We start from the raw sequence: 27,717 nt of genomic DNA, 5'->3' as shown, positions 1-27,717 counted from the left end.
GTAAAAATAATAAATAGGCCCAAATGAAACTACCCAATTACAACAAAATATGCCCAGACCCGATTAAACTAAAAGGCCGAAATTACAATTGGCCTATATGGCCCAAGTCCAAACAAAACAGAGGCCCAAATCGGACCCTAGCCCAAATCGAAGCTCGGGGAGCAGATGGAACCCTAGGGCAGCGCCGCAAGCCAAGCCTCGCCCCCGAATCTCTGTGATCTTCACCTGCAAGAAAACAAACAACATATGGAAAGAAAAATCATGGATTTGCGAATCAAAGATATAACCAGATTTTTTCTTTCTTTGATTTATTATTATCATGGCTATAAGAGGCCATCGAACACACTGTAATAAAAAAATCAATAAAAAAACACGATTTTTACAGCACAAACAGAGAGACAACGAAATCTAAGGTTGTTTTATATTCTGTTATTTATTTATTTATTATTTGTTTATATACTATTAATAAATAAGGAAAATGAGAGATACAATCTATGTTTTGAGCCCCAGATCGCCGTGGATGGCCAAGGGTGTCGTCCCCGATGAAAGACGACCGGAAGTCAAAAGGTTTCTCTGCTTTTAGGGGCCCTTTCGTTAATATTTCGCGAGATTTGAGCCCGGATCTAGGCTTAGGGGGTCGAGATGGTTAAAAGGGGGATTTTTCCCTTTCCCGGCCACCGCAGACGGTGGTGCCGGCGCAGGAGATCGGCGGCCGGCGCGGTGGCCGACGAAGGGCCGATGACTGACCGATAGCCAGAGGACAGACCGGGGGAGAGAATTCTTTAGGGTTTTTTGGTTTTTTTTAATTCAGTATTGAAAATGAATTTTTTTGAAATATTGGGGGTTTATATAAGGCACCAAAACGGTGCCGTTTTGGAGAGCCCCCAGATACTTAAAACGGCGTCGTTTTGGGGAGGCCGACCCGACTCCGACCCGACCCGGCCTAGGATCCGGGTGTTTTTGAGCGGAGGGGTAAATTGCGCTTTTAGCCCCTACGTCTTTTAATGTTTTTACAATTAAGTTTTTTATTTTCTTAATTAACCCTTTTTATTATTACTGTTTTCAATTTCGTCCAAAAGTGAACTGCGTCGTTTTGAGGAGAAGGGAAAATTGCCCTTCCAGCCCCTCTATATAATTCGCGTGTTCAAATTAGTCCTTTGGGTTTCATTTATTTACGGATTTGCCCCAAAATTTTTCAATTGCTGTTCAATTTAGTTTTTTTATTATTATCTTCCTAATTAATTTTAATAATGTCATTGTTATTGTTTTTTTATTCTTTTGTAATTATTTTTTATAATATATATTTTTATGTTATATGCACATTTATATTTTTAAACTAATGTTTTTTTCATATTTATATGTATACATTTTTTAATTTTTGATAATGTTGACATTATTTAATAATTTTAATATATTTTATGTTTGCATAAATACATTATAAATTTTATAAATCAAAGTTTTACATGAAAATTCATATGTATGCCTCTAATTCTTCATAATTTCATTTATTTTGCTCATTTATTTGATATTTTATATGTCATTCGTTATTATATTAATTTAGTTTGTTTAATCTTCATGTTATTACATCATTGGTGTAATTATTGTTGTATGACATTTATACATGCATTCAACCTAATATCACATCATTCTTTTTACTCGATTTCAAACTTTTCAAAATTGAAAGAATGCTTGTATTTAGGATTTTCAAGGAAATTAAGCCCTAACGTATTGGGTTTCGATTTTCTTCGTTAAATCTAACAATCGAGCATTTCTCTTTAATCAAAAAATAAGAACTCATTATTGGGAATTCAACACGTTGTATCCTAACGTATTGGATGTGACGCATTGATTTCTCGAAATGAAGATTTTTTCTAAAAAATAATAAAGGAAATATTCCGAGTTTGGGATTTTGGAGGAATTGTGCCCTAACGTATTGGGCCGCGATTTCTTAAATCTTGAATAAATGGATATTCTTTTAAATTTTTTATTGTACGAGTATTTTGGCCTAATTTATTTTTGAGAAAATTAGAATGTCGTGCCCTAAAGCATTGGGTGTGGCATTTTCTTTCTCTGAAATGATAAGGGTCTTAATACGTAACGTTTTTAAGTTTTTGCTAAGGATTATATTTTTCAAATTTTCGACATTAAGACATTAATTAATTAACTAGGTACCAATTTTGGGCGTTACGAGGGTGCTAATCCTTCTTCGTACGTAACCGACTCCCGGATCCGTTTTTCTAAAACTCGTAGACCAAAGCCGTTTTTTAGGTGATCCAATCACACCTCAATAAAAGATTGGTGGCGACTCCCAATTTTCATTTCTTAAAAGTCGACAACCTAATTTTTTTTTAAAAAAATGGTTTCGACAGCTTGGCGACTCCGCTGGGAACATTTTATTTTTTAAAAAAAAAGAGAGTCGAGCCACAAAGTTGATTAATTTTTGTCTTATGGTCGAGAAAAATATTTTAAAAAAACTCATAACATCCTTTCGCATTCATTATCTTATTGCTTAAATATTGTTTGCATTATACATTTCATGAGTTGAACAATTTTACCCTTTTAAGTGGGAGTGAGAAGCTATGCTTTCGTGAGGTTTTCACCTCCGCGTAGGGTAGTGGATTGCTTCCGGGATACATTCGTACCTATGTTTTCGTGAGATTTTCATCTTCGTGCAGCCATAGGGAAATGTATTCTCCTGAACCAAACTTGATCCATATGAGCCTATAATGGGTGAGGATTGAGGAATCTGCTGGTTCGGGTACCTTTACCCTAGAAGCCAAACTTCATATAATGAACCTTAGGAATCCACCCTAGGTAGATCTATACTGAATCCTAGTAGACATCCGATTAGGTGTTTTACTATTTCTTGATTATATTTTATATTATTATATGATACTAACTTTTTGTGTTTTATTTTGATTGCATGACATGGCATTTCATTTCATCATAAAAGGCGTCAGTCTATATTCAGTTGCTAGAAAGAAAGCTTATCATAGAAAGAGGGTTTCTTGATAAGATGGAGGACAATGCGGCTGTCCGAACTTGGCCTGGAACAACGTAACAAGAAAAGGGTGATAGTTTGGCTGACGGGCATGTATCGGAGTTATGGGACTTTACGCATATCAGTGTAACTCAAAACAATTTGCAAGAATTGAAGGAAATCTGGGGTCAATGGAGTGATGAGGTTACACAGTTATTTTATAATAATTATGGGGATTTGCCTTATTTGCTTGATGTAAAGGTAGACAAGTATTTGTTTCAAGCCCTCGCCCAGTTCTGGAATCTTGCTTACAGCTGCTTTACATTTGGGAAGGTCGATTTGGTGCCTACGATAGAGGAATATATGGCTTTACTCTGATGTTCGAAGTTTCAAGTGGACAGGGTCTATTCGAGAGCGGTAAATGTGCCAACCTTTTCAAAGAAGCTGATGAGTGTAACAGGAATGTGTGAGCAGTGGGTTGTCGCACGAATTAAGCAAAAGGGGGATAGTAAGTGCGTTCCTTGGAGAAGCTTGAAACATACAATTCTCACACACCCAGATGTAAGGAAAAGGTTAGATCTTTTTGCTTTAAGTATATACGGTTTGGTTGTCTTCCATAAAGCCTTAGGGTATGTGGATGAAGCAGTCACTGATTTATTCGGTCGGCTCGATAAGATGGTTACACCGATTCCAGCAATTTTGGCAGAAACTTTCAGGTCATTGAGTGCATGCCGGAAGACGGGCGAAGGTAGATTTATTGGATGTGCATAGCTTCTAGTCGCATGGTTTCATAGTCACTTTTAGAAGATGGATAAAGTTTCATATCGGGTTTTCTCTGAAAACTATTCACCACTAAAGGAGATAGTCGCTACGCCAAGGAGAGACGACATTTCGAAGGAGAAGTGGATGGCAATTCTTCAAAATCTTCGAGAGGAGGACGTTGAGTGGAGAGCTCCTTGGTTACTTCTAGATGAGATCCTGTATAGGTGTGGTAGTTTTGATTGGGTTCATTTGCTAGGGGTTTGGGGAGCTACTGGATATGCCCCATTATTGGTGCTAAGGCAATATAGGTCAAGGCAATTTATACCTGCGACCCAAGGGATAGTTGATTGTGAATTTTCGTGCAAGGATGATGGTTATAGAAAGAAGATTCAAGAGATGGCTAGTGCGTGGAAACAAACTCGCCGAATGAAGAGGCTAGCTGTGGGTCCAATGACAACTCCTGAGTATCATGAATAGTGGACTAGAAGGATTAATGATAATACACCTAAGTTAAATCAGGAAGACAGCCAGTCAATAGAAGAGCATTAGCGAGTCATTTCTTCTGAGTTGGAAATCATAAGGCAAGATTTTGAGAGGAGAAATGCGGATTTGGAGAAAAAGATAGAGCAAATGGAGGCGGAAAAGACGAACTTAAGATTGGATATGAACGTTCAGAAGCTTGAAAATGAGAAGTTAAATAAAGAGAAAAATAAAGCTGAGGAGGAGCTGGGTAGTCTAAAGACGGATTATAAAAAAATGCACTTGTCAATGAGAACTGCTGGGCTGGGAAAGACTTCAGAACAGTGGCGAATAGAAATCTGAGAAGAAAAGGATAAAGTCGATAGATGGGAACAGAAATTTCAGGAGATGCAGAGACGAAACGAAGTTTTAGAAAAGAGTTTGTCAGAAAGCCAAAAGGAAAAAAGCGAGCTAAAGGATAGGGTGGTTGTGTTGGAAGGATGTCTTCGTCAATATCAAAATCGAAATTTGGCAAAAGAGTTGAAAGCTAGCTTGAGCAAGATTGAAGAAATGAAGAAAAGAATCGAAGAGCTAGAAACGGAGCTGCAAAATTGTGAGATCCAGATCAAGCACTTGAAAGCAAACGAGAGTCGTAATAATGTACAGCTTCATCACTTTCAGGGTCAAGTTAGAAGCAGAGATCATCTTATCGAGGAAGCTGTGGTCCAGATTCGAGAAGTAGCTGGTCATATAAAGACTTTAGCAGTACAGGTTGACACGCTGAGTGTGAAGTATGAATTAGAATCGGATCGGGGACAAGAATTAGCTTTGTTACTTAGAAAGATTAGAGTTCTGGGTACTAGGGCAAAGTCTTATTTGTAATTCACTTTATTAAAGGAATTTAATTTCTAGTAAAGTTTTCTTATATGGAATTGAATCAAAATTGGCGCCTTTCTGCATTCATTTCATGCATTGCATTGTTTCATATGCATTAATAAATACATAAAGGGATTCTAATTAATTCAAACCACTCATCAGTTAATCTGAAAACCAACCAACCTACCAAACACCACTACGGTACTCGATCAAAAACTAAGGATATGGATCAAAGGATGGAAAGACTAGAACAATCCCAAAAGGAAATGCAGGAGCAGCTTCAAAAGCAAATGAATTAGCAGCAAAAGATGATAGACAAAATGATGGAATCTCAAGGGAGTATGATGGCTCAGTTAACTCAATGGTTCAACAAAGGAACTGATAAAGGAAAAGGCTCTATGCTCAATATTGAAGAAGGAGACAATGAGGGACCTGTCTATCCTCCAGACTTTACCCCCAACCAGTTGAGATATACCCGCGTAGGTCCTCTGTTACCATTAATCCTCCGGGTGACGCTGCAACGCTAATGAATCTCCAGGCAGGATCAGGCTCTAACCTCGGAGCCAACTTTGTTAATCCTACTATTCCTGATTTTGATGAGACGGCTAGAAAGGAGAAAATGAATGATGAATTGCTAAAATAGCTAGAGGAAAAGTACAAATGGCTGGAAGAGAAATTTAGAGCGATGGAATGTGTAGAAGGCTACTATCGGATGGATGCTAAAGAATTGAGTCTGGTTCCGGATTTAGTACTCCCTTACAAATTCAAAATGCCAGAGTTTGAGAAATATAATGGACCCAGTAGCCCCGAAGCTCATATTACCATGTTCTGCAGACAAATGACTGGTTATGTCAATAATAACTAACTCTTGATTCATTGCTTCCAGGATAGCCTCACAGGGGCAGCATCCAAGTGGTACAATCGATTGAACCGTACCCAGATTAATTCATAGAGAGATTTGGCACATGCGTTCATAAATCAGTACAGCCATGTGACTGACATGGTACCTGATAGGATCACTCTCCAGAATATGGAAAAGAAACCAGGCGAAAGCTTTAGGCAATACGCGCAGAGATGGAGGGAGGTTGCCGTACAAGTTCAGACTTCTCTTCTAGAAAGAGAGATGGCGATACTTTTCGTCAACACATTGAAGGCACCATTTATTACACATATGTTAGGAAGTGCTACTAAAAGTTTTTCCGACATAGTTATGAATGGTGAGATGATAGAAAATGCTATTAGAAGCGGGAAAATAGATGCTGGAGAAAGTAACAGAAGGGCGGCCTCAAAGAAGAAAGAGAACGAGGTCAACAACATAAGTTAATATTCGAAGATAGTTACGGTGAATCAGCCAGGAAAAGTGGTTGTTAACCCGCAAGGATCATCAAAGCAGAGATCTGATAGAAGATAAAATACAGAGAAGATTCAGTTTACGCCAATTCCAATGACGTATAGGGAGCTATATCAGAATCTATTCAATGCACACGTGGTTTCCCCTTTCCACTTGAAACCTCTACAGCCTCCATACCCCAAGTGGTACGATACAAATGCACAGTGCGACTATCACGCGGGAATTGAAGGGCATTCTATAGAACATTGTACGACATTCAAAAGGCTGGTGGAAAGACTTATAAGCATGGGTGTGGTTAAATTGGATGATTCGCCCAGTACAGAAAATCTGTTACTAATCATAACGGGGTGAACATGATAGGTGGGAGCATGGGTAGAAAAATCAAGGAAGACATAGCAGAAGTGAAAATTCATTTAAGGTGGGTCAGGAGAAATATGGTAAAAAGAGGATTGATTGTTCCGAATTCAGAGAGAAGCTTCGAAATGATGGAAAATTACTGTGAGTTCCATCACGAGGAGGGACATGAAATCCAGGAATGCACTGAATTCAGAGCCCTGGTTCAAGGCCTGATGGATAATAAAGAAATGGAATTTTATGAGGAAGTTAGGGAGGAAGGGAGTATTTGCACATCCGAATCCTCGAAGGTTCCAAGAGTAGCGCAGCCTGTGGTCATCATCTCGCGACCAAAGAAAGATTAGGTGAGAACGCCAGTGATGCCAAGAATCATAACAAAGAAGCCTGTAACATTTTCTTACTAGGACAGTAGGAAGGTTCCATGGAGCTACGAGTGCAATACAACTGTCCCTGAAAAAGAGACTACAAAGGACTAGTGTGTGAGGGCAAAACCAGAACCTATGAAAGGGGCCATAATAGAGGAGCAGAAAGGGAAAATAGTTGAGCCAGTGAAGATGGAAGAAGCTGTAGAATTCCTCAAATTTCTGAAGCATAGTGAGTATAATGTCGTCGAGCAATTGCATAAACAACCGGCTCGCATATCTGTACTAGCCTTACTCTTAAATTCAAAAGTACATCGAAATGCACTAATGAAGATGCTAAATGAGACTTATGTGTCCAAGGATATTTTTGTCAGCAAACTAGATCGGTTGGTCAATAATATCAGTGCTGATAATTTCATATTTTTCAATGATGATGAAATACCTCCTTGGGGCATGGGATCTACCAAAGCTTTGCATATCACTGCACGATGCAATGGGCATATTTTGCCAGGAGTACTGATTGACAATGGATCGACTTTGAATGTATTGCTATTATTCACACTTAACAGGCTACCCATAGACAGCTCGCACATGAAAATATGTCAAAATGTAGTGAGGGCGTTTCACGGTACAGAAAGGAAGGTCATGGGAAGAATTGAGATACCCCTACTGATTGGCCCAACAGTTTATGAGGTAGATTTTATTGTAATGGACATCAAACCTTCCTATAATTGTTTATTAGGAAGACCATGGATACATTCGGCGGGACGATCAAGTCATCATTACATCAGATGTTGAAGTTAGTGTCAGATGGTCGGCTAGTGACAATAAAAGCCGAAGAGGATATAATAGCAGCTGTATCCAATGAGACGCCATACGTGGAGACCAATGATGAGTCAATAGAATGCTCATTTCGATCTTTGGAGTTTGTAAATGCGGCATTTGTTCCTGAAGGGAGTAAAATTTTGGTGCCAAAATTATCCAAAACTACAGAGATGGGTTTACAATTGTTGGTGGGAAAATGAGCTTTACACGGAAGAGGGCTAGGGAGATATCTTCAAGGGAGGACTGAGGTTCCAATACTGAAAGAAAAGCAGGATCACTTTGGCTTAGGATACAAGCTAGATAGAGGACAGAGAAGGAAGGAGATAGAAAAAAGGCAGGAAAGAAGAAGTGAGCGTTTAAATGGGGAGGAAGCTAAGTGGGAGCCAATGATAATTCCCCACATATCCAAAACTTTCATATCTGGAGGAGTTATTCATCATGAGAGAAAGAAATCAGTTGAGGAAAGCATCAAGGAGACGTTGGGAAATATACACATCAATGCCATTCATGAGCATGTGAATGAAGAGAGTAGCTGGTTGGACATTCGTCCTTACGAGCCCGGGAATGTTCCAGATAATTGGACTGCGGAAGAAATACCTAAAGTCTTTAGAAATGTATCAGAGTAATATTTAGAACAAACTTGTTGTTTTAGCCTAGAAATAACAAGAACTCTTTTGTGAAATAGGCTTATGTTTAAACATCATTATTTTAATAAAATACATCTTTGCAATTGTTTTGAGTAAATATTCTTTTATTCTTTCCATACAAGTAAATATATTCTTTCATTGCACAAATAATTGTACAAAAATTCATACATTCTTTGTAACCATATTAGGTCCTTGTGTATCAACGACGTGAATGACGTCGCTATGAGCTCAGAGTGCCCTTTTGAACGAAACGCCTATTTAGAGGGATCGCACGACTTTGAAGGTGATGAAGATAGTGGTTTATCTTTGGACTTGTTGAGGATGGTAGAACAAGAGGAAAAGCAAATCCTACATCACAAAGAATCAGTAGAAATTGTGAGCTTGGAAGAAGGAAAATTGGTGAAAATTGGAACTGAGATTTCTACAAAGACAAGACGAGACCTCATTGAATTACTCCAAGAATTCAAAGATGTCTTCGCATGGTCATACCAGGATATGCCCGGATTGAGTGCTGACATTGTAGTGCATTGCCTACCCACAAAAGAGGATTGCAAACTAATTCAACAGAAGCTCAGAAGAATGAGGCCTGATATTGTGCTCAAAATAAAAGAGGAGGTTAGGAAACAGTTTGATGCTGGGTTTTTGCAGGAGGTCAAATATTCTGAATGGGTAGCCAACATCATTCCAGTCCCTAAAAAAGATGAAAAAGTACGAATGTGCGTGGATTATAGGGATTTGAACAAAGAAAGTCCAAAGGATAATTTCCCATTGCCACATATTGATACTCTGGTGGACAATACGACAGGATTTTCGCTGTTTTCTTTTATAGATGGGTTCTCATGATATAATCAAATAAAGATGCATCCAGAAGATATGAGAAAGACTATGTTCATTACTTTGTGGGGAACATTTTGCTATAAGGTGATGTCATTTGGATTAAAGAATGCGGAAGCAACATATCAGAGAGCCATGGTAGCCTTGTTTCAAGATATGATGCACAAGGAAATTAAAGTATATGTTGATGATATGATTGCCAAATCCAGAACAGAGGATGAACATGTACAGGTCCTGAGAAAATTGTTCTTAAGATTAAGGAGGTTCCAGCTCAAGCTTAATCCGACAAAATGCACTTTTGGAGCCAGGTCAGGAAAGTTGTTAGGCTTCGTAGTCAGCGAAAAGAGAATTGAGATTGATCCAGACAAGGTCAAGGCACTACGAGATTTATCGCCACCACGTACCCAGAAAGAAGTTCGAGGTTTCTTAGAAAGACTGAATTACATTGCTCAGTTCATTTCACAGTTGACCGAGAAATGTGATCCCATATTTTGCCTTTTGAAGAAACATAATCCTGATATCTGGAATGAAGAATGCCAGAAAGCCTTTGAAAAGATAAAGCAATACTTATCCAATACTCCAGTTCTGTCACCCCCCAGCCCAGATAGACCCTTGATTTTGTATTTAACGGTGTTCAACAACTCCATGGGATGCGTGCTGGGTCAACATGATACGACTGGAAAGAAGGAAAAGATGATTTACTATCTCAGCAAAAAATTCACTGATTGTGAGATGAGATATTCACCTATCGAAAAATTGTGTTACGCCCTGATTTGGACGACCAATAGGTTGAGGCAGTACTTACTCTATCATACGACTTGGCTAATTTCAAAATTAGACCATTTGAAGTATATGATGGAGTCAACAGCATTGAATGGAAGAATGGCTAGATGGCAAATCTTGCTCTTTGAGTTTGATATCGTATATGTAAGTCAGAAGGCCATCAAGGGGAGTACGACAGCAGATTTCTTGGCTAGCAGAGCTCTGGAAGATTATGAGCCTCTAGACTTTAATTTCCCGAATGAAGATTTGATGTATGTGGCAAATCCAGAAGAGAATCCCCAAGAAAATCATTCTTGGAGATTAAACTTTGACGGAGCATCGAATGCACTAGGCAATGGGATTGGGGTAGTCCTGGTGTCTCCAAATGGAGATTATCATCCTTTCACCAGTAAGTTGGACTTCGATTGCACTAATAATATGGTCGAGTATGAAGCTTGCATCATGGGGATTCGAGCAGCTATAGAGCGGAAGATTAAGATACTAAAAGTATATGGAGACTCAGCATTGGTAATTTATCAATTAAAAAGGGAATGGGAAACGAGAGGTCCCAAGTTGACCCGTTATCGGAGATTGGTTCTGGAATTAATTAAAGAGTTTAACAGCATTACCTTTTGTTATCTCCCACGGGAAGAAAATCAGATGGCTGATGCTCTTGCTACTTTAGCTTCCATGATTAAAGTGAATCAGTTAGAGGACATGAAGCCCATTCAAATTAGTATTTATGAGATCTCAGCCCACCATTACAGCATTGAAGAAGTGGAGAATGATAATCGTCCCTAGTACCAAGATATATTGCTATATGTGAAGAATCGCGAATATCCTGATCAGGCAACGGAGAATGATAAGAGGACATTGAAGAGACTAGCTATTGACTATGTCTTAGATGGGGAGATCCTATACAAAAGGGGAAAGGATTGAGTATTGTTGAGGTGCATGGACGCTGTAGAGGCTAAGGAAATTTTAGAAGAAGTCCATAAGGGTGTTTGTGGAACGCACGCTAATGGATTTACCATGGCTAGACAGATTATGAGATTCGGATATTACTGGTCCACTATGGAAAGAGATTGCATCAATTATGCCAAAAAATGCCATAAATGCCAAATTTATGGGGATAAAATGCACGCGCCTCCTTCTCCTCTTCATGTGATGACTTCTCCGTGGCCTTTCTCCATGTGGGGTATGGACGTCATTGGACCAATATCACCGAAGGCTTCTAATGGACATCGTTTCATTTTTGTGGTTATTGACTACTTCACTAAGTGGGTGGAAACAGCATCATATGCTTATGTCATGAAGTCAGCAGTCAGTAAGTTTTTGAAGAAGGAGATCATATGTCGATATGGAATGCCTGAAAGGATTATATCTGATAATACATTTAATTTCAACAACAGCACAATAGCAGAAGTCTGTAATCAATTCAATATCAGACACCATAATTCGTCGCCGTAACGTCCAAAAATGAATGGTGCAGTAGAGGCGGCCAATAAAAACATTAAGAAGATTGTGGCGAAAATGGTTGAAACTTACAAGGATTGGCATGAGAAGTTACCATTCGCTCTTTTGACTTATCGAACATCTGTCAGGACTTCTATTGGGGCAACACCTTTTTCTTTGGTTTATGGAATGAAAGCAGTTTTACCTATTGAGGTTGAAATTCCTTCTCTCCGGGTATTGGCTGAGTTAAAATTGGATGAGGCCGAATGGATCCAATCTCGGTATGATCAGTTAAACCTGATTGAAGAGAAAAGATTAAAAGCTATTCGTCAGGTCAAATGTGTCAGAAGCAAATGATGATAGCTTATGATAAGAAGGTTCGTTCCAGAGAATTTTATGAAGGGGATTTGGTTTTGAAAAAGATCCTCCCTTTACAAAAGGACTTCAGAGGGAAATAGATGCCAAACTGGGAAGGACCTTATGTTGTGAAAAAGGCTTTTTCTGGAGGCGCTTTGAATTTGAGTGAAATAGATGGCAAAAATCTTCCGAGTCCTGTAAATTTAGATTCGGTCAAGAAATATTTCACTTGAAGGAAAAGAGGAATCAAAGTGAAAACCCACAAAAGGCGCTCTGATTTCCTAAAAAAAAAAGGAGAGGCCAAGGTGAAAACCCGAAAAGGGCGCATTGAGACCAAAGGGGTTTGAGTTGAAAACCCAAAAAGGGCGGCTCAAACATTGTCAGATTGGGGCATATGGTGATCTTGCTTCACTTAAGTCAACGATAAAAGGATATACGATGTCTTGGGGCATTGGCAAAGTACTGTAGATCCCCTAAGCACATGTTAAATTCAGAATGGTTCTTGGCTTGCACGGAGAAGTTCAAGCGGCGATATCCAAAGCACCTAGTCTTCATGTTATTTGTACCAAATTTATTGGTTCTTCTAAATACTTCATTCTTTGTTGTTCTTGAATACTTTTTCTTTTCAAGACACTCACTATCAATAAACTCTTGAATTAATTCATCTCTTACTCAGTATTTTTGATCTTTGCGCAAGCATGTCGCATTAGAATAATGATTGATGGACTAATAAACTTTCACAAAAAAAGTTTGGTATATTACTCTGGGAATTTCTAAATAATTTGGTAACCTGAAACAGGACTATTGTTTAAAACACCCCGAGTTCAAAAGATAAAGAGCCTAAGAAGGAAAAAGTTTAAATTAAGACTGCTTTTTCAGATTTGGTTGTCTAAATAGTGAATGAGACAGCAAGAAGTCTTGATGGGGTAGGAAGAAGTCCCCCATAGAAAGAAAGCTCCTCATTTAGACATAAGCATTTGATAAGACACCCTGAGAGTGGTGTAAACAAATTTCATAATCTGTATCCTTGAATTACGATAGAAGAAGATTGAGAAGAGTCAAATTTTCCTACTCTTAAGTCACGGTGGAAGAAATATAGTACAAATTCTGTGTCCTAGAAGGTTGAGCTTTGAAGTGCACAATGGGGGGCAATTTGATTAAGTGTTTTTTCGAAGATATCAGCCAAGCAAAAGGCGTCAGTGACAAAACCTTAATAAACTTCAAGAAATGATAATTCTTGAAAAATGACATTCTACATTCATTCAAATGTCATTCGCACATGTCTAGTTAGGAGCATTTGACGCATTTTATGCCATCCTAATCATTAGGCATAATTAGGTTCACTATACAGGTCATGTTCCCCAGAGAGCAGATCAGTGAAGATAACAGATCGAGTCTTATCTCCCTGAAGTTGCAGTAGAGCAGACTAAGTAGGCAAGTTTTATCCTCCTGAAGTTGCAGTGAGACAGACTGAAAATGGCAAAACTTATCTCCCTGAAGTTACAGTGGAACAGATTAAAGCCGGTAATCCTATCTCGCTGAAGTTGCAGTGAGCTGATTAAAACCTTAGATCTTATCTCTCTGAAGTTGCAGAGAGCAGATCCCATTTAGTCTTATCCTTCTGAAGTTGCAGTGAGGCAGACTGAAGATGGCAAATCTTATCTCCCTGAAGTTGCAATGGAGCAGATTAAAGCCGGTAATCCTATCTCGCTGAAGTTGCAGTGGGCGGATTAAAATCTTAGATCTTATCTCTCTGAAATTGCAAAGAGCAGATTGCATCTAGTCTTATCTCCCTGAAGTTACAGTGGAGTGGACTAAGTAAGCAAGTCTTATCCTCCTGAAGTTACAGTGAGGCAGACTGAAGATGGTAAATCTTATCTCCCTGAAGTTGCAGTGGAGCAGATTAAAGCCGGTAATCCTATCCCGCTGAAGTTGCAGTGGGCGGATTAAAACCTTAGATCTTATCTCTCTGAAGTTGGCGAAAGCAGATCGTATCTAGTCTTATCTCCCTAAAGTTGCAGTGGAGCGGACTAAGTAAGCAAGTCTTATCCTCCTGAAGTTGCAATGAGGCAGACTGAAGATGGCAAATCTTATCTCCCTGAAGTTACAGTGGAGCAGATTAAAGTCGATAATCCTATCTTCCTGAAGTTGCAGTAAAGTGGATTAAAACCTTGGATCTTATCTCTCTGAAGTTGCAGAGAGCAGATCATATCTAGTCTTATCTCCCTGAAGTTGCAGAGGAGTAGATTGAAGCACTAGTTCCTATATTTCCGAAGATGTAGCACGAAAGAATAAGGCTACTTGAAGAAGAAAAGTACCAAGGTCCAGCATGTCTGGGCAAAATCGGGCATTTTTAAAATCTTTGCTCTGTTCCCGTTACACGACAACGAGCAAAGAGGGGTACTTGTAATACCCGATTTTTGCCCCGGGTACAAATAATAAATGGGCCCAAATGAAACTGCCTAATTACAACAAAATATGCCCAGACCCGATTAAACTAAAAGGCCCAAATTACAATCGGCCTATATGGCCCAAGTCCAAACAAAACAGAGGCCTAAATCGGACCCTAGCCCAAATCGGACCCTAGGGGAGCAGATGGAACCTTAGGGCAGCGTCGCAAGCCAAGCCTCGCCCCCGAATCTCAGTGATCTTCACCTGCAAGGAAACAAACAACATATGGAAAGAAAAATCATGGATTTGCGAATCACAGATATAACCAGATTTTTTCTTTCTTTGATTTATTATTATCATGGCTATAAAAGGCCATCGAACACACTGTAATAAAAAAAATGAATAAAAAAACACGATTTTTACAGTACAAACAGAGAGACAACAAAATCTAAGGTTGTTTTATATTCTGTTATTTATTTATTTATTATTTGTTTATATACTATTAATAAATAAGGAAAAAGAGAGATACAACCTACGTTTTGAGCCCCAGATCGCTGTGGATGGCCGAGGGTGTCGTCCCCGATGAAAGACGACTGGAAGCTAAAAGATTTCTCTGCTTTTAGGGGCCCTTTCGTTAATATTTCGCGAGATTTGAGCCCGGATCTAGGCTCAGGGGGTCGAGAAGGTTAAAAGGGGAATTTTCCTTTCCGCCACCGCATGAGCGGTGGTCTTGGCCATGGCCGTGAAGAAGGGCGATGATCGATCGATGGTAGGAGGACGACCGGGGAGAGAATTCTTTAGGGTTTTTTGGTTTTTTTTAATTCGGTATTGAAAATAAATTTTTTTGAGATATTGGGGGTTTATATAAGGCACCAAAACGGTGCCATTTTGGAGAGCCCCCAGATGCTTAAAACGGCATCATTTTGGGGAGGACCCGACTCCGACCCGACCTGACCTAGGATCCGCGTGTTTTTGAGCGGAGGGGTAAATTGCGCTTTTAGCCCCTCTGTCTTTTAATGTTTTTACAATTAAGTTTTTTTATTTTCTTAATTAACCCTTTTTATTATTACTGTTTTCAATTTCGTCCGAATGTGAACGGCGTCGTTTTGAGGAGAAGGGAAAATTACCCTTCCAGCCCCTCTATGTAATTCGCGTGTTCAAATTAGTCCTTTGGGTTTCATTTATTTACGAATTTGCCCCAAAATTTTTCAATTGCTGTTCAATTTAGTTTTTTTATTATTATCTTCGTAATTAATTTTAATAATGTCATTGTTATTGTTTTTTTTATTCTTTTGTAATTATTTTTAAAAAATATATATATTTATTTTATATGCACATTTATATTTTTAAACTAATGTTTTTTCATATTTATATGTTTACATTTTTTTAATTTTTGATAATGTTGACATTATTTAATAATTTTAATATATTTTATGTTTGCATCAATACATTATAAATTTTATAAATCAAAGTTTTACATGAAAATTCATATATATGCCTCTAATTCTTCATAATTTCATTTATTTTGCTCATTTATTTGATATTTTATATGTCATTCATTATTATATTAATTTAGTTTGTTTAATCTTCATGTTATTACATCATTGGTGTAATTATTGTTGTATGACATTTATGCATGCATTCAACCTAATATCACATCATTCTTTTTACTCGATTTCAAACTTTTCAAAATTGAAAGAATGCTTGTATTTAGGATTTTCAAGGAAATTGAGCCCTAACGTATTGGGTTTCGATTTTCTTCGTTAAATCCAACAATCGAGCATTTCTCTTTAATCAAAAAATAAGAACTCATTATTGGGAATTCAACACGTTGTATCCTAACGTATTGGATGTGACGCATTGATTTCTCGAAATGAAGATTTTTTCTAAAAAATAATAAAGGAAATATTCCGAGTTTGGGATTTTGGAGGAATTGTGCCCTAACGTATTGGGCCGCGATTTCTTAAATCTTGAATAAATGGATATTCTTTTAAATTTTTTATTGTACAAGTATTTTGTCCTAATTCATTTTTGAGGAAATTAGAATGTCGTGCCCTAACGCATTGGGTGTGGCATTTTCTTTCTCTAAAATGATAAGGGTTTTAATACGTAACGTTTTTAAGTTTTTGCTAAGGATTATATTTTTCAAATTTTCGACATTAAGACATTAGTTAATTAACTAGGTACCAATTTTGGGCGTTACGAGGGTGCTAATCCTTCCTCGTACGTAACCGACTCCCGGATCCATTTTTCTAAAACTCGTAGACCAAAGCTATTTTTTAGGTGATCCAATCACACCTCAATAAAAGATTGGTGGCGACTCCCAATTTTCATTTTTTAAAAGTCGACAACCTAATTTTTTTTATTTTTTAAAAAATGGTTTTGACACATGTCATATAACAACATTTAATCCCTATACCATTATATTTAAGTTACATTTTTGCTTCTTGTGTTAATAGGTACGAAAAGAGTTGTCTCTCCTTTCTCCACCCAACTTACTTCTTTTGGCGTCAATTTTTCATTTGGCTTTTTAGAGTTTCAGGTTAACTTTGAGAGAAAGCGATCACACATTTTTTTAATATTATTGAGTTTGATTACTCTTTAGAAATTACAAGTGATGAAATCTTAACTTCTTTTCTTTGCCTCTTAGAGTTTGTTTATTTTTATTACAAATGCATAATGGTGAGGCTTGATTTTACTTTATCAAATTTTTGTTTGAGTGTTTTTTACATTCAAATTCTTAAAATGGTGCGCACACATAGTATGGAAGAGGAGAATAATAAACATCGGGCAAAGCAAAAATGTCGCATTTGTAAAAAACCCCGTACGAACATGTTGTCCCCAATGCCACTCAATCTTCTATTGTTCATGGGATTGTTGGGAACAACATTGGTTCAAAAGATGTAACACCCCTAACCCGTATCCGTCGTTGGAATAGGGTTACGAATAATTACCAAAAACTTTTAACATAAAAACATTCATTCTCAAAAATTTCATAAATCATATCATAGTCCATGCAAACACTTGCATAACGTCCCTTTCTCGAGCCCCCGAGGCCTTAGAAACACTTTAGAAATGATTCAGGACTAAATAAAAAACATTTAGAACTTCATGGAAAAAGATAAAAAATTCATACTACAGGGGTCACACGGTTGTGTGACTCACATAGCTGAGATACACACCCGTGTCTCAAGTCGTGTGGGCATTCGAAGTAGGGACACACGGCCATGTTCCAGCCCGTGTCCGTGCCCGTGTAACTCTCTGACTTGGTTCACACGGTTAAGCCACACGCCCATGTGCTAGGCCGTGTAAAAACTTACAAGGGACACATGACCGTGTCGCATGACCATGTGTCACACACGGATGAGACACACACCCGTGTCTTAAGCCGTGTGGACAAAAAATAAGCCACTTTCAAGCCATTTCTTTCACCCAAAATATGTTCATACATACAAGTCATTATACCTATTTCAAGCATTAAAAAATATACCTAAAACACGCATAATAAAGCTAGATCAATATGATATTTATCCATACAACCAATATGCCCAAAAGGCACCTCAAAGCAAGCACTCAACTTAACAACACATATACATAATTGGTCACCTTGCTACCATTTTAAAACATGACATGCTTATCTTATACCTTGTCATTAGAACTTATCATTTGAACTATAGTTTTCATGTATCCCAAATATACATATATCTAACTTATACATATTTGACCATAACTTATCCATATATATATAGTTTAATTTCATACCAAGCTATACCATAATTGACCACATGCCAAAATTACATTCAATCATACCGGTTTGGTTATTCAAAACACAACTTCAAATGACCATTTCCACTCAACAATCAAGGCCATCTAAATGACACAAATCTAACCATATCTAGATGGTTCCAACAATAAACATGTATACAAACCATATTTCAATCATGCACATCTATCCAAAGCCTTACCAAAGCATACCATATCTTGACCATGTTGAGGTCAATTCATCATATATCACTTTGGCCATTCAAACATGCTTTAACACATTATCAAATTAACACATACCAACAAGGTGTCAAATGTACCAAGGCTTCATCACCCAAAATGAACTATACATGCCAAACTCATTAACTAACATTCAACTAATCATCAATCATAAGTCCACCTACACATGCCATTATAACCTTAACCAAGACATCAAAAATCTACCGATATAATCGATGGATAGTGTGATGAATCTCCGACAAGCTTCCAACCCAATTGAGCTTTCGATAACACATGTCGGAACTCAGCCATCGGTAGGACATTCAAGACCAGCACTCGAATCATGTAAACCCTAATGACATGTCATTTGCATCTTACAAATTCCTAAGGTTCAAACGGGGTTCGGTAGTCGCCATACGTCGTTGAATTTCTATCGTTTCATGACATAATAAATTACATAATAACATCTATATATTAATTCATGTACAATAGAATAGCACATTAAATAGTCAATTTAACTCACATTTAAGTGTTTATAGTTCATACGAACTTACCTGGCTAAATTGCAGAAATGTCAAAGTATAGGGGAATTTTGGTAATTTTCTATTCTCAATTTTCCACCCGATCTTGATCTAAATTAATAATTTCAAGCAATCTATTAATTTAGACAGCAAAAAAATATTTTATGCAATTTAGTCCATAATTGTCCAATAACTCCTTGAATGGTCTAATTACCATTTAATTTCCTTTTCCTTTATTCAATTAACCATTTAATCACTCAAACCAAATAGTGATCAAATTTTACATCTTTTACGATTTAGTCCTTTTAATTAATTAACTATCGAAACATTAAAATTTTTCAATGAAATTTTAATACCACCTTAATGGAACTCTTTAAATATTTATAAAAATATTTATACCACCTTAAATAACTTATAGTTAATGGTTTGTATTCCTCACCGAAGAAAATATGCACAATCTTCGAATCCTACTAAGAGAACTCAAAGAAATTTCTACTATCAAGGTTGAATGTAGGAGGAAGAAATTTCAACTTCTAATTTGTTGAATAAGGTCGAGTTAAGGTTTAAAAAGGTTCGTTAGTTTATTTTTCTTTTACCGTTGGGTGTTAAAAAAAATGTAAATTTTCATGCCATAATTTTTTTTTGAGTGAAATTATTTTTCCATGTCAGCAAAATGGCATGTGTGCGACCAAGTGGCGCATTCCGATGAATTTTGTTTGTCATGTCATCAATCATTAACAGTCAAACTGGTCAATGATAGTTTCCGTTAATGGACAGGTTCAATTGTTTTTTTAAGGAATTAAGGGTTTAATTAAGTGCACTTTTTTTTATAATGGCTCAATTAATATTTTTTTTTGTATTGAGAGCTTTTTAGATCCTTTAGCCTTATAATAATTTGAATGTGCCCTAAAATTAAAGCCAATAAAATTTTCATTAAATTATGGAAAACTTTTTCCACAACGAATCAATAAGGCTTCATTTGGATTAAAAAAACAGAGGCAATTTTCATTTTTTTTAAATGATCTTTGGAAATTTTAACTATGTAAAAATTATAAAACAATAAAAGGTTGTTTTTATTATTTTCACCAAAGTTGTTTGAATTGGATTAGACTGGTTGGACTGGGAATTGACTAGGTATCGGTCCAGAAAAAAGCATTAGATCTATTCACTCTGGAACCGTTATAGCTAAAACTAGTTGAACCATATTTTTAATTTTTTTTTTATTTTGGGTAAACTATATCCAAGTTCCATAAATTATTAGTAAGTTTATATTTTGGTCAGTCAACTTCAAAAAATTACAAAAATGGTCATTGAACTATTTGAAAGTTTTCATTTAAGTCATTCAATTATTCAAAAGTTTTTATTCAAGTCATTGGGTTGTTAAGTTTTTTTAAAGTTTGGCTAGCAAACTCCATACGACAATTCGGCGATTGATACGATGAATCAGTTCCCATTCATGAGTAGAAGAACATACCTTAGATCCAAGACAATTTGTCGATTAGTGCTGAAAATCGAAGAGGAAAGCTTTTTCAATTTTGGTTCGCAAATTCATGACGTTCAAAGTTGTTCCATGAAAGAAAATTGAATTGGAGAAGGGAATGAAAAGGAAAGCTTTCAATTGATGCAAGTGTTGTGAACAAAGAATGTCATACAACAATGATTTAACAGTTTGGTAACTTGAATGAAAACTTTCAAATAGGTCAATAGTATAACATTTTAAAGTTGAGTGATCAAAACGTAAACTTACTAATAATTTAATGACATTTGGTGTAATTTACCCTTTTATTTTTTATGAATTTTTTAATAATTTATTTAATCAAACCGATTGGACCGACAATTAGACTATTAGTCTAGTTCTGAAAACCTTAGTTTTCACTAAAATGTTTTGTAAAAGTGAAAATAATGAAAACAATGATATTTAACTTTAAATGAATTAATCATGGTTCAAACCCATATAAAAGCAAAATTATTTTTTAAAATATTATATCTAATACCCTAATTCGAGTCCATATTAGACCTGTCCAACCTGGCCCGGCCCCAGAAAAAAATTTCGGCCCGACTCTTAGGCCCGGGCTCGGCCCGACCCGAAATATGGGCCTAAAATTTTGCCCAGGCCTGGCCCGAGAAAAAAATAATAAGCCCGAGTCCGGCCCGATTTTTAATAAACACAAAAAAATATTTTAAAAATAAAAAAATAAAAAAATATTTTTAAAGTATTTTAAAATTAAAAAATAAAAATAAAAAATATATATTTATTATATTCGGGCCGGGCCGGGCTCGGGCCAAAAAAGTTAAGCCCGAGCCCAGTCCATTTTTTAAACGGACCTCGGTTTTTTACCCAAGCCCATATTTCGGGCCTATATTTTTACCCAAACCCACAGGTCTAGTCCATATAAATTTAAAATTATTTTTATTTTCCGTAATTACCAAACATTCTTTGACTGGGGTTGGGGGGTTTTGGGCTTAACTTGTTGTATATTTCAAGGCTTTGTGCCCTTTGATGTAACAGGCTTTTTTTAGCAAAAAAGTAAAGTTGCTTAATTCCTTATTAACATTAGGTTTCAGATTTAAACTTGCATAATCTGTTTCTTCATCCCTTAGAAAATAATAATCATAATCATAATAATAATAAATAATTCATAATTATTGAATTATGAAGCTAGCAAGAGAAAATTATCCGTAAAATGTTTAGAAGTTCAATTATAATATCGAAGTTCAATTAACCTGTTATAACTCACTGGCCTCCTTGAATTCATGGCAATGTCAATTTGTAAGAGATAAACAATATTCTACACCATGTATTAGAGTTCTTGAAGAGGACAGTGCAAACTACAATAATATCGAGGTTCTTACAATATTATACAGACATTGAATATCTATAAAACTTTATTTGTTGCACTAATAGAAAACTTTTATTTGTTTACAAATGGTATAATTAAAAAAAAGAACTTAATGGCCTTTGTTAAAGAATTTGAAGATAAATGCATCAGATTGAGACACTGTTTGGAATTCCCTTGCCCGTAAGTCCACCTTCACTAGTTGGATACAACAATGTGTATGGCATATTGACCGGACCAACACGGTTCTTCAACTGCTCGTCGTTGTTCATCTCTACAATCCGTTCCTCTATCCCGGTAAGCCGCTTCCCGAATTCATCGAAAGCTGCAAGTGGGGTTTCGTCTGACGTCCATTCTGGGCTGGCTCTCTGCCCCAGATAAACCTCATCTGACGAATGCCTTGATAGGATTTCTATCAAGGATATTCCCAGGAGTGTCTGCAGTTGAGCAGTTATTGTTTTCAAGAAAACCTTGTCCGGGTTGGACTCTAGTTCTGTGTATTCTGATGTTCCTTTCTCAGGCATGAACCGACGACTTATAGTCGGTCGGTTCGGGAGGTAGCCTGCATAAGGATATTGGCCAAAGTTAACTGCTGCATGGAGAGCCGAAGCCACCCATATGATAATGGTGCAAGAATTGATCAACTCTTCTCGAGTCTGCATTTTAGGCCACCATGGCTCGTCTTTCTTGTCGCCATGAGCCTCCTCTCGGAGTTCTTTCCACCAGGCTTGAAGTTCAGGGTCTTGTTGGACCATTTCATCGGTCTTGTAGTAGAAGGAGCAATAATCTCTGACCCATTTTTCAATTGCAAACCAAATCTCCAGTCCATCAACAGCATATGGATAATCTTTTATCAGCAAACGAAGACCATTTGGTGAACTCTTATCATCAACTGCAACTCCTCTGAATAGAGAAGATGAAAACATGTTATTTCCATAATCGAAAAGCTTTATATATCCGTGTCTATCACGTATTCGGACATGGGTGCAAGGGCATGACTCTAAATACAGGGAAAAACTATTTGTATCCGAGCTTAATGTACCTTTTCTTGAGATCTCTAGGAAGTGCCTGGTCAAGCAAATTCCAACTCTTGTAAATCACTGATGACATTTCCATTGCATACTTTCCAGGGAAAACTGTTAATTCCAGGACACCACCTCCGTTAATCAGAATCTGCCTAGCAAAGGCATTGATGTTCATCGTGTCCCGGAAGTGAGGATAGAGAAGCTTATAAATTGGATGAACCACACTAAGTTGTCGGTTCGTTGCAATCACAAATGGCTCCATTGTTGCATGAGTGTTTAACCTGTAAACAGATTAAAAAAACCATAAACATAAACCATCCTCTTAGATCAAAGCTAATCGATGCATACATGCTATTTTATAAATTCATACCAATGGCTTATGAGTTGATGAACACCAGAGTCATTTACAGCAACATAAGCTTTAGCCAACTGCCATATTGAACCTTCAACTCCATGTTCTGCAGGTGTGTAAACCTTGCTAACAGCACCTAATTGATCCCCGTTCGGATGTGGCAAACTCAATTCAATCACCAATGGCTTCAAAGTGCCATCATTGCGTAAAAGCAAGATGGTTCGAGACGCATAAGTCTTGGTTGTCGTAGTGTTTATCCTCCGCAGGTACGGCATAAGTGAATCATGATGATCCAATATGAATAACCTGTTGGTTCTCAGTGCCTGTTCAACCAAATCCTTTCAAGTTAGACTGATTTGAAAAGGATAAACCAGATAACATTAATTCTGGGGTATTCGAATTCTCACCTCTTCTACTGTTAGTCCCTCTAGGTTGTGCTCAATGTGTTCCTTGGTTATGGCACTGTTTTGATTACCATATACTTTAGGATCTAGGTTGCTTGTTGGAGGAAATTCCTGAAACCAGAGAATATATATAAATATTTAACATATGGTAAATTTTAAGAATTGAACAGATTTCCAGATAAAAAAATTACTTGAAGAAGACGGATTATAACAGGGTTAACTCCAGCCAGCATTTCTCTGGCAAATTCTTCATCAGTCCTCCATGCAGTCTTACTGTCTGCTCCAATTCATTAAAAAATATCGAAGTAAGTAAATGGTTGGAATCAACAATAAAGATATTTGACTCTGAAATTAGCAATACATTTAATGCAAACCTTGAATGACTCGAGGCACAGGAAATTTCAACAGTTGGGCTCCATCAGTTCGGAAAATTTCTTTGAGCATCTCCAAGGGGATGTTGTTGATGATATTGTCACGCAAAGGTCCAGAAGGAAGCTTAACTCCACCATAGTAGAGTTCAAGAACATCCTCCAATGAGTCGAATTCGTTGTGAGTTTTATCAGTTAGATCTTGAAGCTCTGGGACTATGAATTGAACTATAGATTTCAGTGCATAAGCAAGGAAATCCGACATCTTCAAGTGTCCAAATCGTTCATCTCTTGGAACATAAATGTTTAAGCTCATCAAAAGTGGTATCCTACTCTCAGTCTTGGGATCTGTTCGATTATTACAGTAACAGCAAAACCTTGTCACAACAAATTCAATGATCCATTCATTCTTAACCCACATATATTTGGTATGGGATCCTCACCTGACTTGGTCGGAGGTCTACCAGTTCTTCCCCTACGAGGATAGGGGTACTTGGCAGAACCTCCGAGAACCGGGCGGGCGTATTCGGGGCCCTTGTCGGGGTTCCCCAAATCATTGTAATAAGCATAGTCATAGACACGATCCCATTCTTGAAGCTCTCCTTGGCCATTGCCTCTCAAGGCCATCAGCTCTTGTTCTCTGTATTGAAGCAGCGGCTTCGGCATGTCATGCGGAAGACACGTCTAAAAAAAAAACCAAACATTTTAAACTACGATTTTAGCCAAAAGAAAAACTGAAACTCCCAAAGAGAAAAACAATCGAAGAACTGACCTTGTTAGTGAAGAAAACTCGAGGGTTATCGTATTTCTTGTCGGGATAAACCCAAGAATTGCAGACAAAGTGAAGCCGACCATGACCTGGAACATGTTCGAGAGTGAGAGTCTTGAGGTAGAACTCACTGTGATGATTGTTTTTAATGAGGAAAGCTCCGGGTAATCCGATTTCCTCCTCGAAATCAAAGTTAACGTCGAATTTAGATTCTCCGGCCACTGCCGATGTTTCTGTAGAGTTCCAGTCCTCCAAATATGCTTCTTTCCCCAGCTTTCCTTGCAACCCATTATCTAAAAATATAAAACAAATTTAATTATTAGATTAGGACTAATATTAATTATTGCTTGACATTTCATATGAAAATGCATTTTTTTACTGTTTACTGCATTATTATTTTCATCAACAATGATAAAAAATTTCCTTGAGGTTAAAGATGATATGTACATGTCAGTGTATAAAAGGGAAGTGGTCGTTAATGAAGAAAAATAAAATAACTATAAACTATTGATAGCAATGGCAGGCTTTTGTTTTGACTTTAAGAGACAAAATAACAAATATGCTTTGATAAAATAATAATATTATTTTTCAGCTTCTTGGATGAAACAAAAATAAAAAGGAATTCACCAGCATCGACATGTTGAGAACTGATAAGCTGAAATGAAACTCTTTTGCCTAACAGCTCGTGAAACCCATCAAGAAAAGATGCATGGAAGTCATTGAAATCCAAAACATTTTTCTTCATCAAAATAACAGTGCCTTTGATCTTTTCCGGTTTCATCTTCTCGTTCCCATTGTCGTCACCGGCTACGGCGTGGAGCAAATGGCTCAGCATCTCCGAATAACACGAAAAGGAAAAGGAATACAAGGACGGTGGTGGTGAAAGAATATGTTCGAAACTTGGTTTAATTAAATGTGAAGACTTGAGATAAAAAGGGGTTGGGGCTTTGTAGGAGTATTTATAGAGAAAAAGAGGTTACTGGGAAGCTTCATCTTCTGTTCATATTGGGGGTAGTAGTTTCTGTTAATTTTCCTTACAATCAAAGACTTGGGTTTACCTTTTTGTTTTAATTAAGCCACTTTGGTCTTTTTAACCTTATCTTCTCTCATATTCTCTCTTTGAAATGACTCACCAATGAAGCCAAGTCCTTTTTGGAACCCCTCCCAAAATAAAATATAAATCTATGAAGCCAATTCATATAAATAAATTGAGTGTGGGATCTAATGGGTGCTTTTTTTTTTTTTAAAGTAAAACTTAGTTAATCCTTGTTTTAATTTTTTTAAAATCATATAAGTTTTAGATTAGGGTTATGACCCCAAGCTAGATTGTAATCTAGAAACAGGAAACAGGGAAAGATATTTTTAGATATTGTATTTATCAATATACTAAAATACTATATCATATTTTGTGAAAACAGTAATAAAGAAAGAAAAATTATAGACGAGAAATCTTTGAATAAATCTTAATATAATTTGATAATGTATCATGTGATAAACATTGATAAGTTTTAGTTAGATCATGGGGCACACCCTGTTGAGTTAAAGTGAATAACCTAACAACAATCAATACACTTTACTTTCCATACATTTAATGACTTGTAGATGAGCTGTAGTACGGATACTTGTATTCAAAAGTTAGATTTCTTTTAGAAGGAGATGGGTCATCAAAGTATCAGCATAAAATTTTGGTCATGAGCTAATTAAATTAATTATTAAGGGTTATTTAGAGCCATGCGTACAGTAAATAAATTTAAATTTTTGATGTAAAACTGTTTAGTTGAAGAAAAGAAAATTGATTAACGTTACTTGTTTTCAACTTTTATTTTAAATCATTTGGATAATATACTTAAAAAAACACTTAAACTAATGTTAATTTTTTAGTTGAGCAGGCCTTTTGGAAGCCCTTGATTTTAATAGTAAAGTAAAAAATATTTTATTTTTAAACTAATAGGAATTTGATGAGAGTAGTTTAGTAAATAAAAATAAAATAATATTTTAAAGCTTTTGAAGGAGCTTATTTACATATCACACTTAATCACTCCTTTTAAAATTCTGATTATTCTTTTAAATTTTAGGTTGATGTTAAAAGTATATATTGCATGAAATTCAAATAATTTTACTTTAAAATACTATAATGAATGGCTTTTATGGGTAAAAGTTATAAAATAGGGACTTATTTGACTAAAAAATAATTTAAGGGATTGTTTAAACAGTAAGCAGTAGTTGAATAGTTTTATTTGTTTTTCTTTAAAACAACTTAATAAAGAAGTATTAATTACAAAGGATTACTGAAATAAAAATGAACCCTTTCATTGAATATCTTTTATTTTTATTATATAAAATAGAAACTTTGATTTAAGTTGTAGTCGTCTTTGATGGACAGACAAAGTCTTTCCTTTTTTTTCTTGGTTTCACCATTTTCTTAATTTGTAAAAAGAAAAAAAAAACCAAAAACGTGGACGACTAAGTCAATTAAAAGATAACCAAATAATAGTTTAAGAATAGTAAGAAGGCAATGTGCAAACTATTATTTTATAGAAACCAAGACCAAATGAAGAAACCCTCTAATGTCATTGTACGATGCATTATTGTCTGCTTGACTTTGTTTCCAGCTCCTTTTTTTTTAAATGCACGTTGCAAATTATTATTTATAATTTAAATGGATCGTTAAAATTTTTGTATTTATCAACAATATTTTAGTTTTAATAAAGGAAATTATATATATTTATACTCAGAAACATTGTACTTAAATTGTTTTATTAGATTGCAGAAAATTAAAGAAAAATTAACTTAAATTGTGGAAAGAAAAAGCAGCCAAAAAAGAACATGTTTCAGTTTTCGACATGAATTGGATTCTTTTAAGAAACATGTCTTCTTTTCTTAGTAAGAAAAGATTACGATGAAATGTTATATTTTAATATTATATAAATCCGGAGAACTAATTGTTAATTAGGTGATTAGTTTATTCTCACATACCGTGTGCGCCACAAAATGCAGGTTTTTTCTTTCAATATTTGATAAAATCCTCTACTAAAAATTTAATAA

General features: G+C 36.3%; 1 protein-coding gene across 1 annotated transcript; it reads right to left on the bottom strand.

Annotated features, from left to right (window-relative positions):
* Positions 1-21,684: 21,684 nt before the first annotated feature.
* Positions 21,685-25,650, bottom strand: LOC105783043 (probable linoleate 9S-lipoxygenase 5). Its single transcript, XM_012608221.2, has 9 exons — positions 25,300-25,650; positions 24,676-24,965; positions 24,347-24,587; positions 23,910-24,251; positions 23,727-23,812; positions 23,539-23,646; positions 23,150-23,454; positions 22,797-23,060; positions 21,685-22,657 (listed from the first exon to the last, which is right to left on the bottom strand). The coding sequence occupies exons 1-9, from the start codon at positions 25,505-25,507 to the stop codon at positions 21,904-21,906; spliced, it is 2,598 nt and encodes an 865-aa protein (XP_012463675.1). The 5' UTR covers positions 25,508-25,650; the 3' UTR covers positions 21,685-21,903.
* Between the last annotated feature and the right edge of the window lie 2,067 nt (positions 25,651-27,717).

Source organism: Gossypium raimondii, chromosome 13, assembly GCF_025698545.1.
Source record: "Gossypium raimondii isolate GPD5lz chromosome 13, ASM2569854v1, whole genome shotgun sequence".
NCBI classification, from domain to species: Eukaryota; Viridiplantae; Streptophyta; class Magnoliopsida; order Malvales; family Malvaceae; genus Gossypium; species Gossypium raimondii.
The sequence above is the reverse complement of the archived record's forward strand: the minus strand, read 5'-3'. Positions and strand labels throughout refer to the sequence as shown.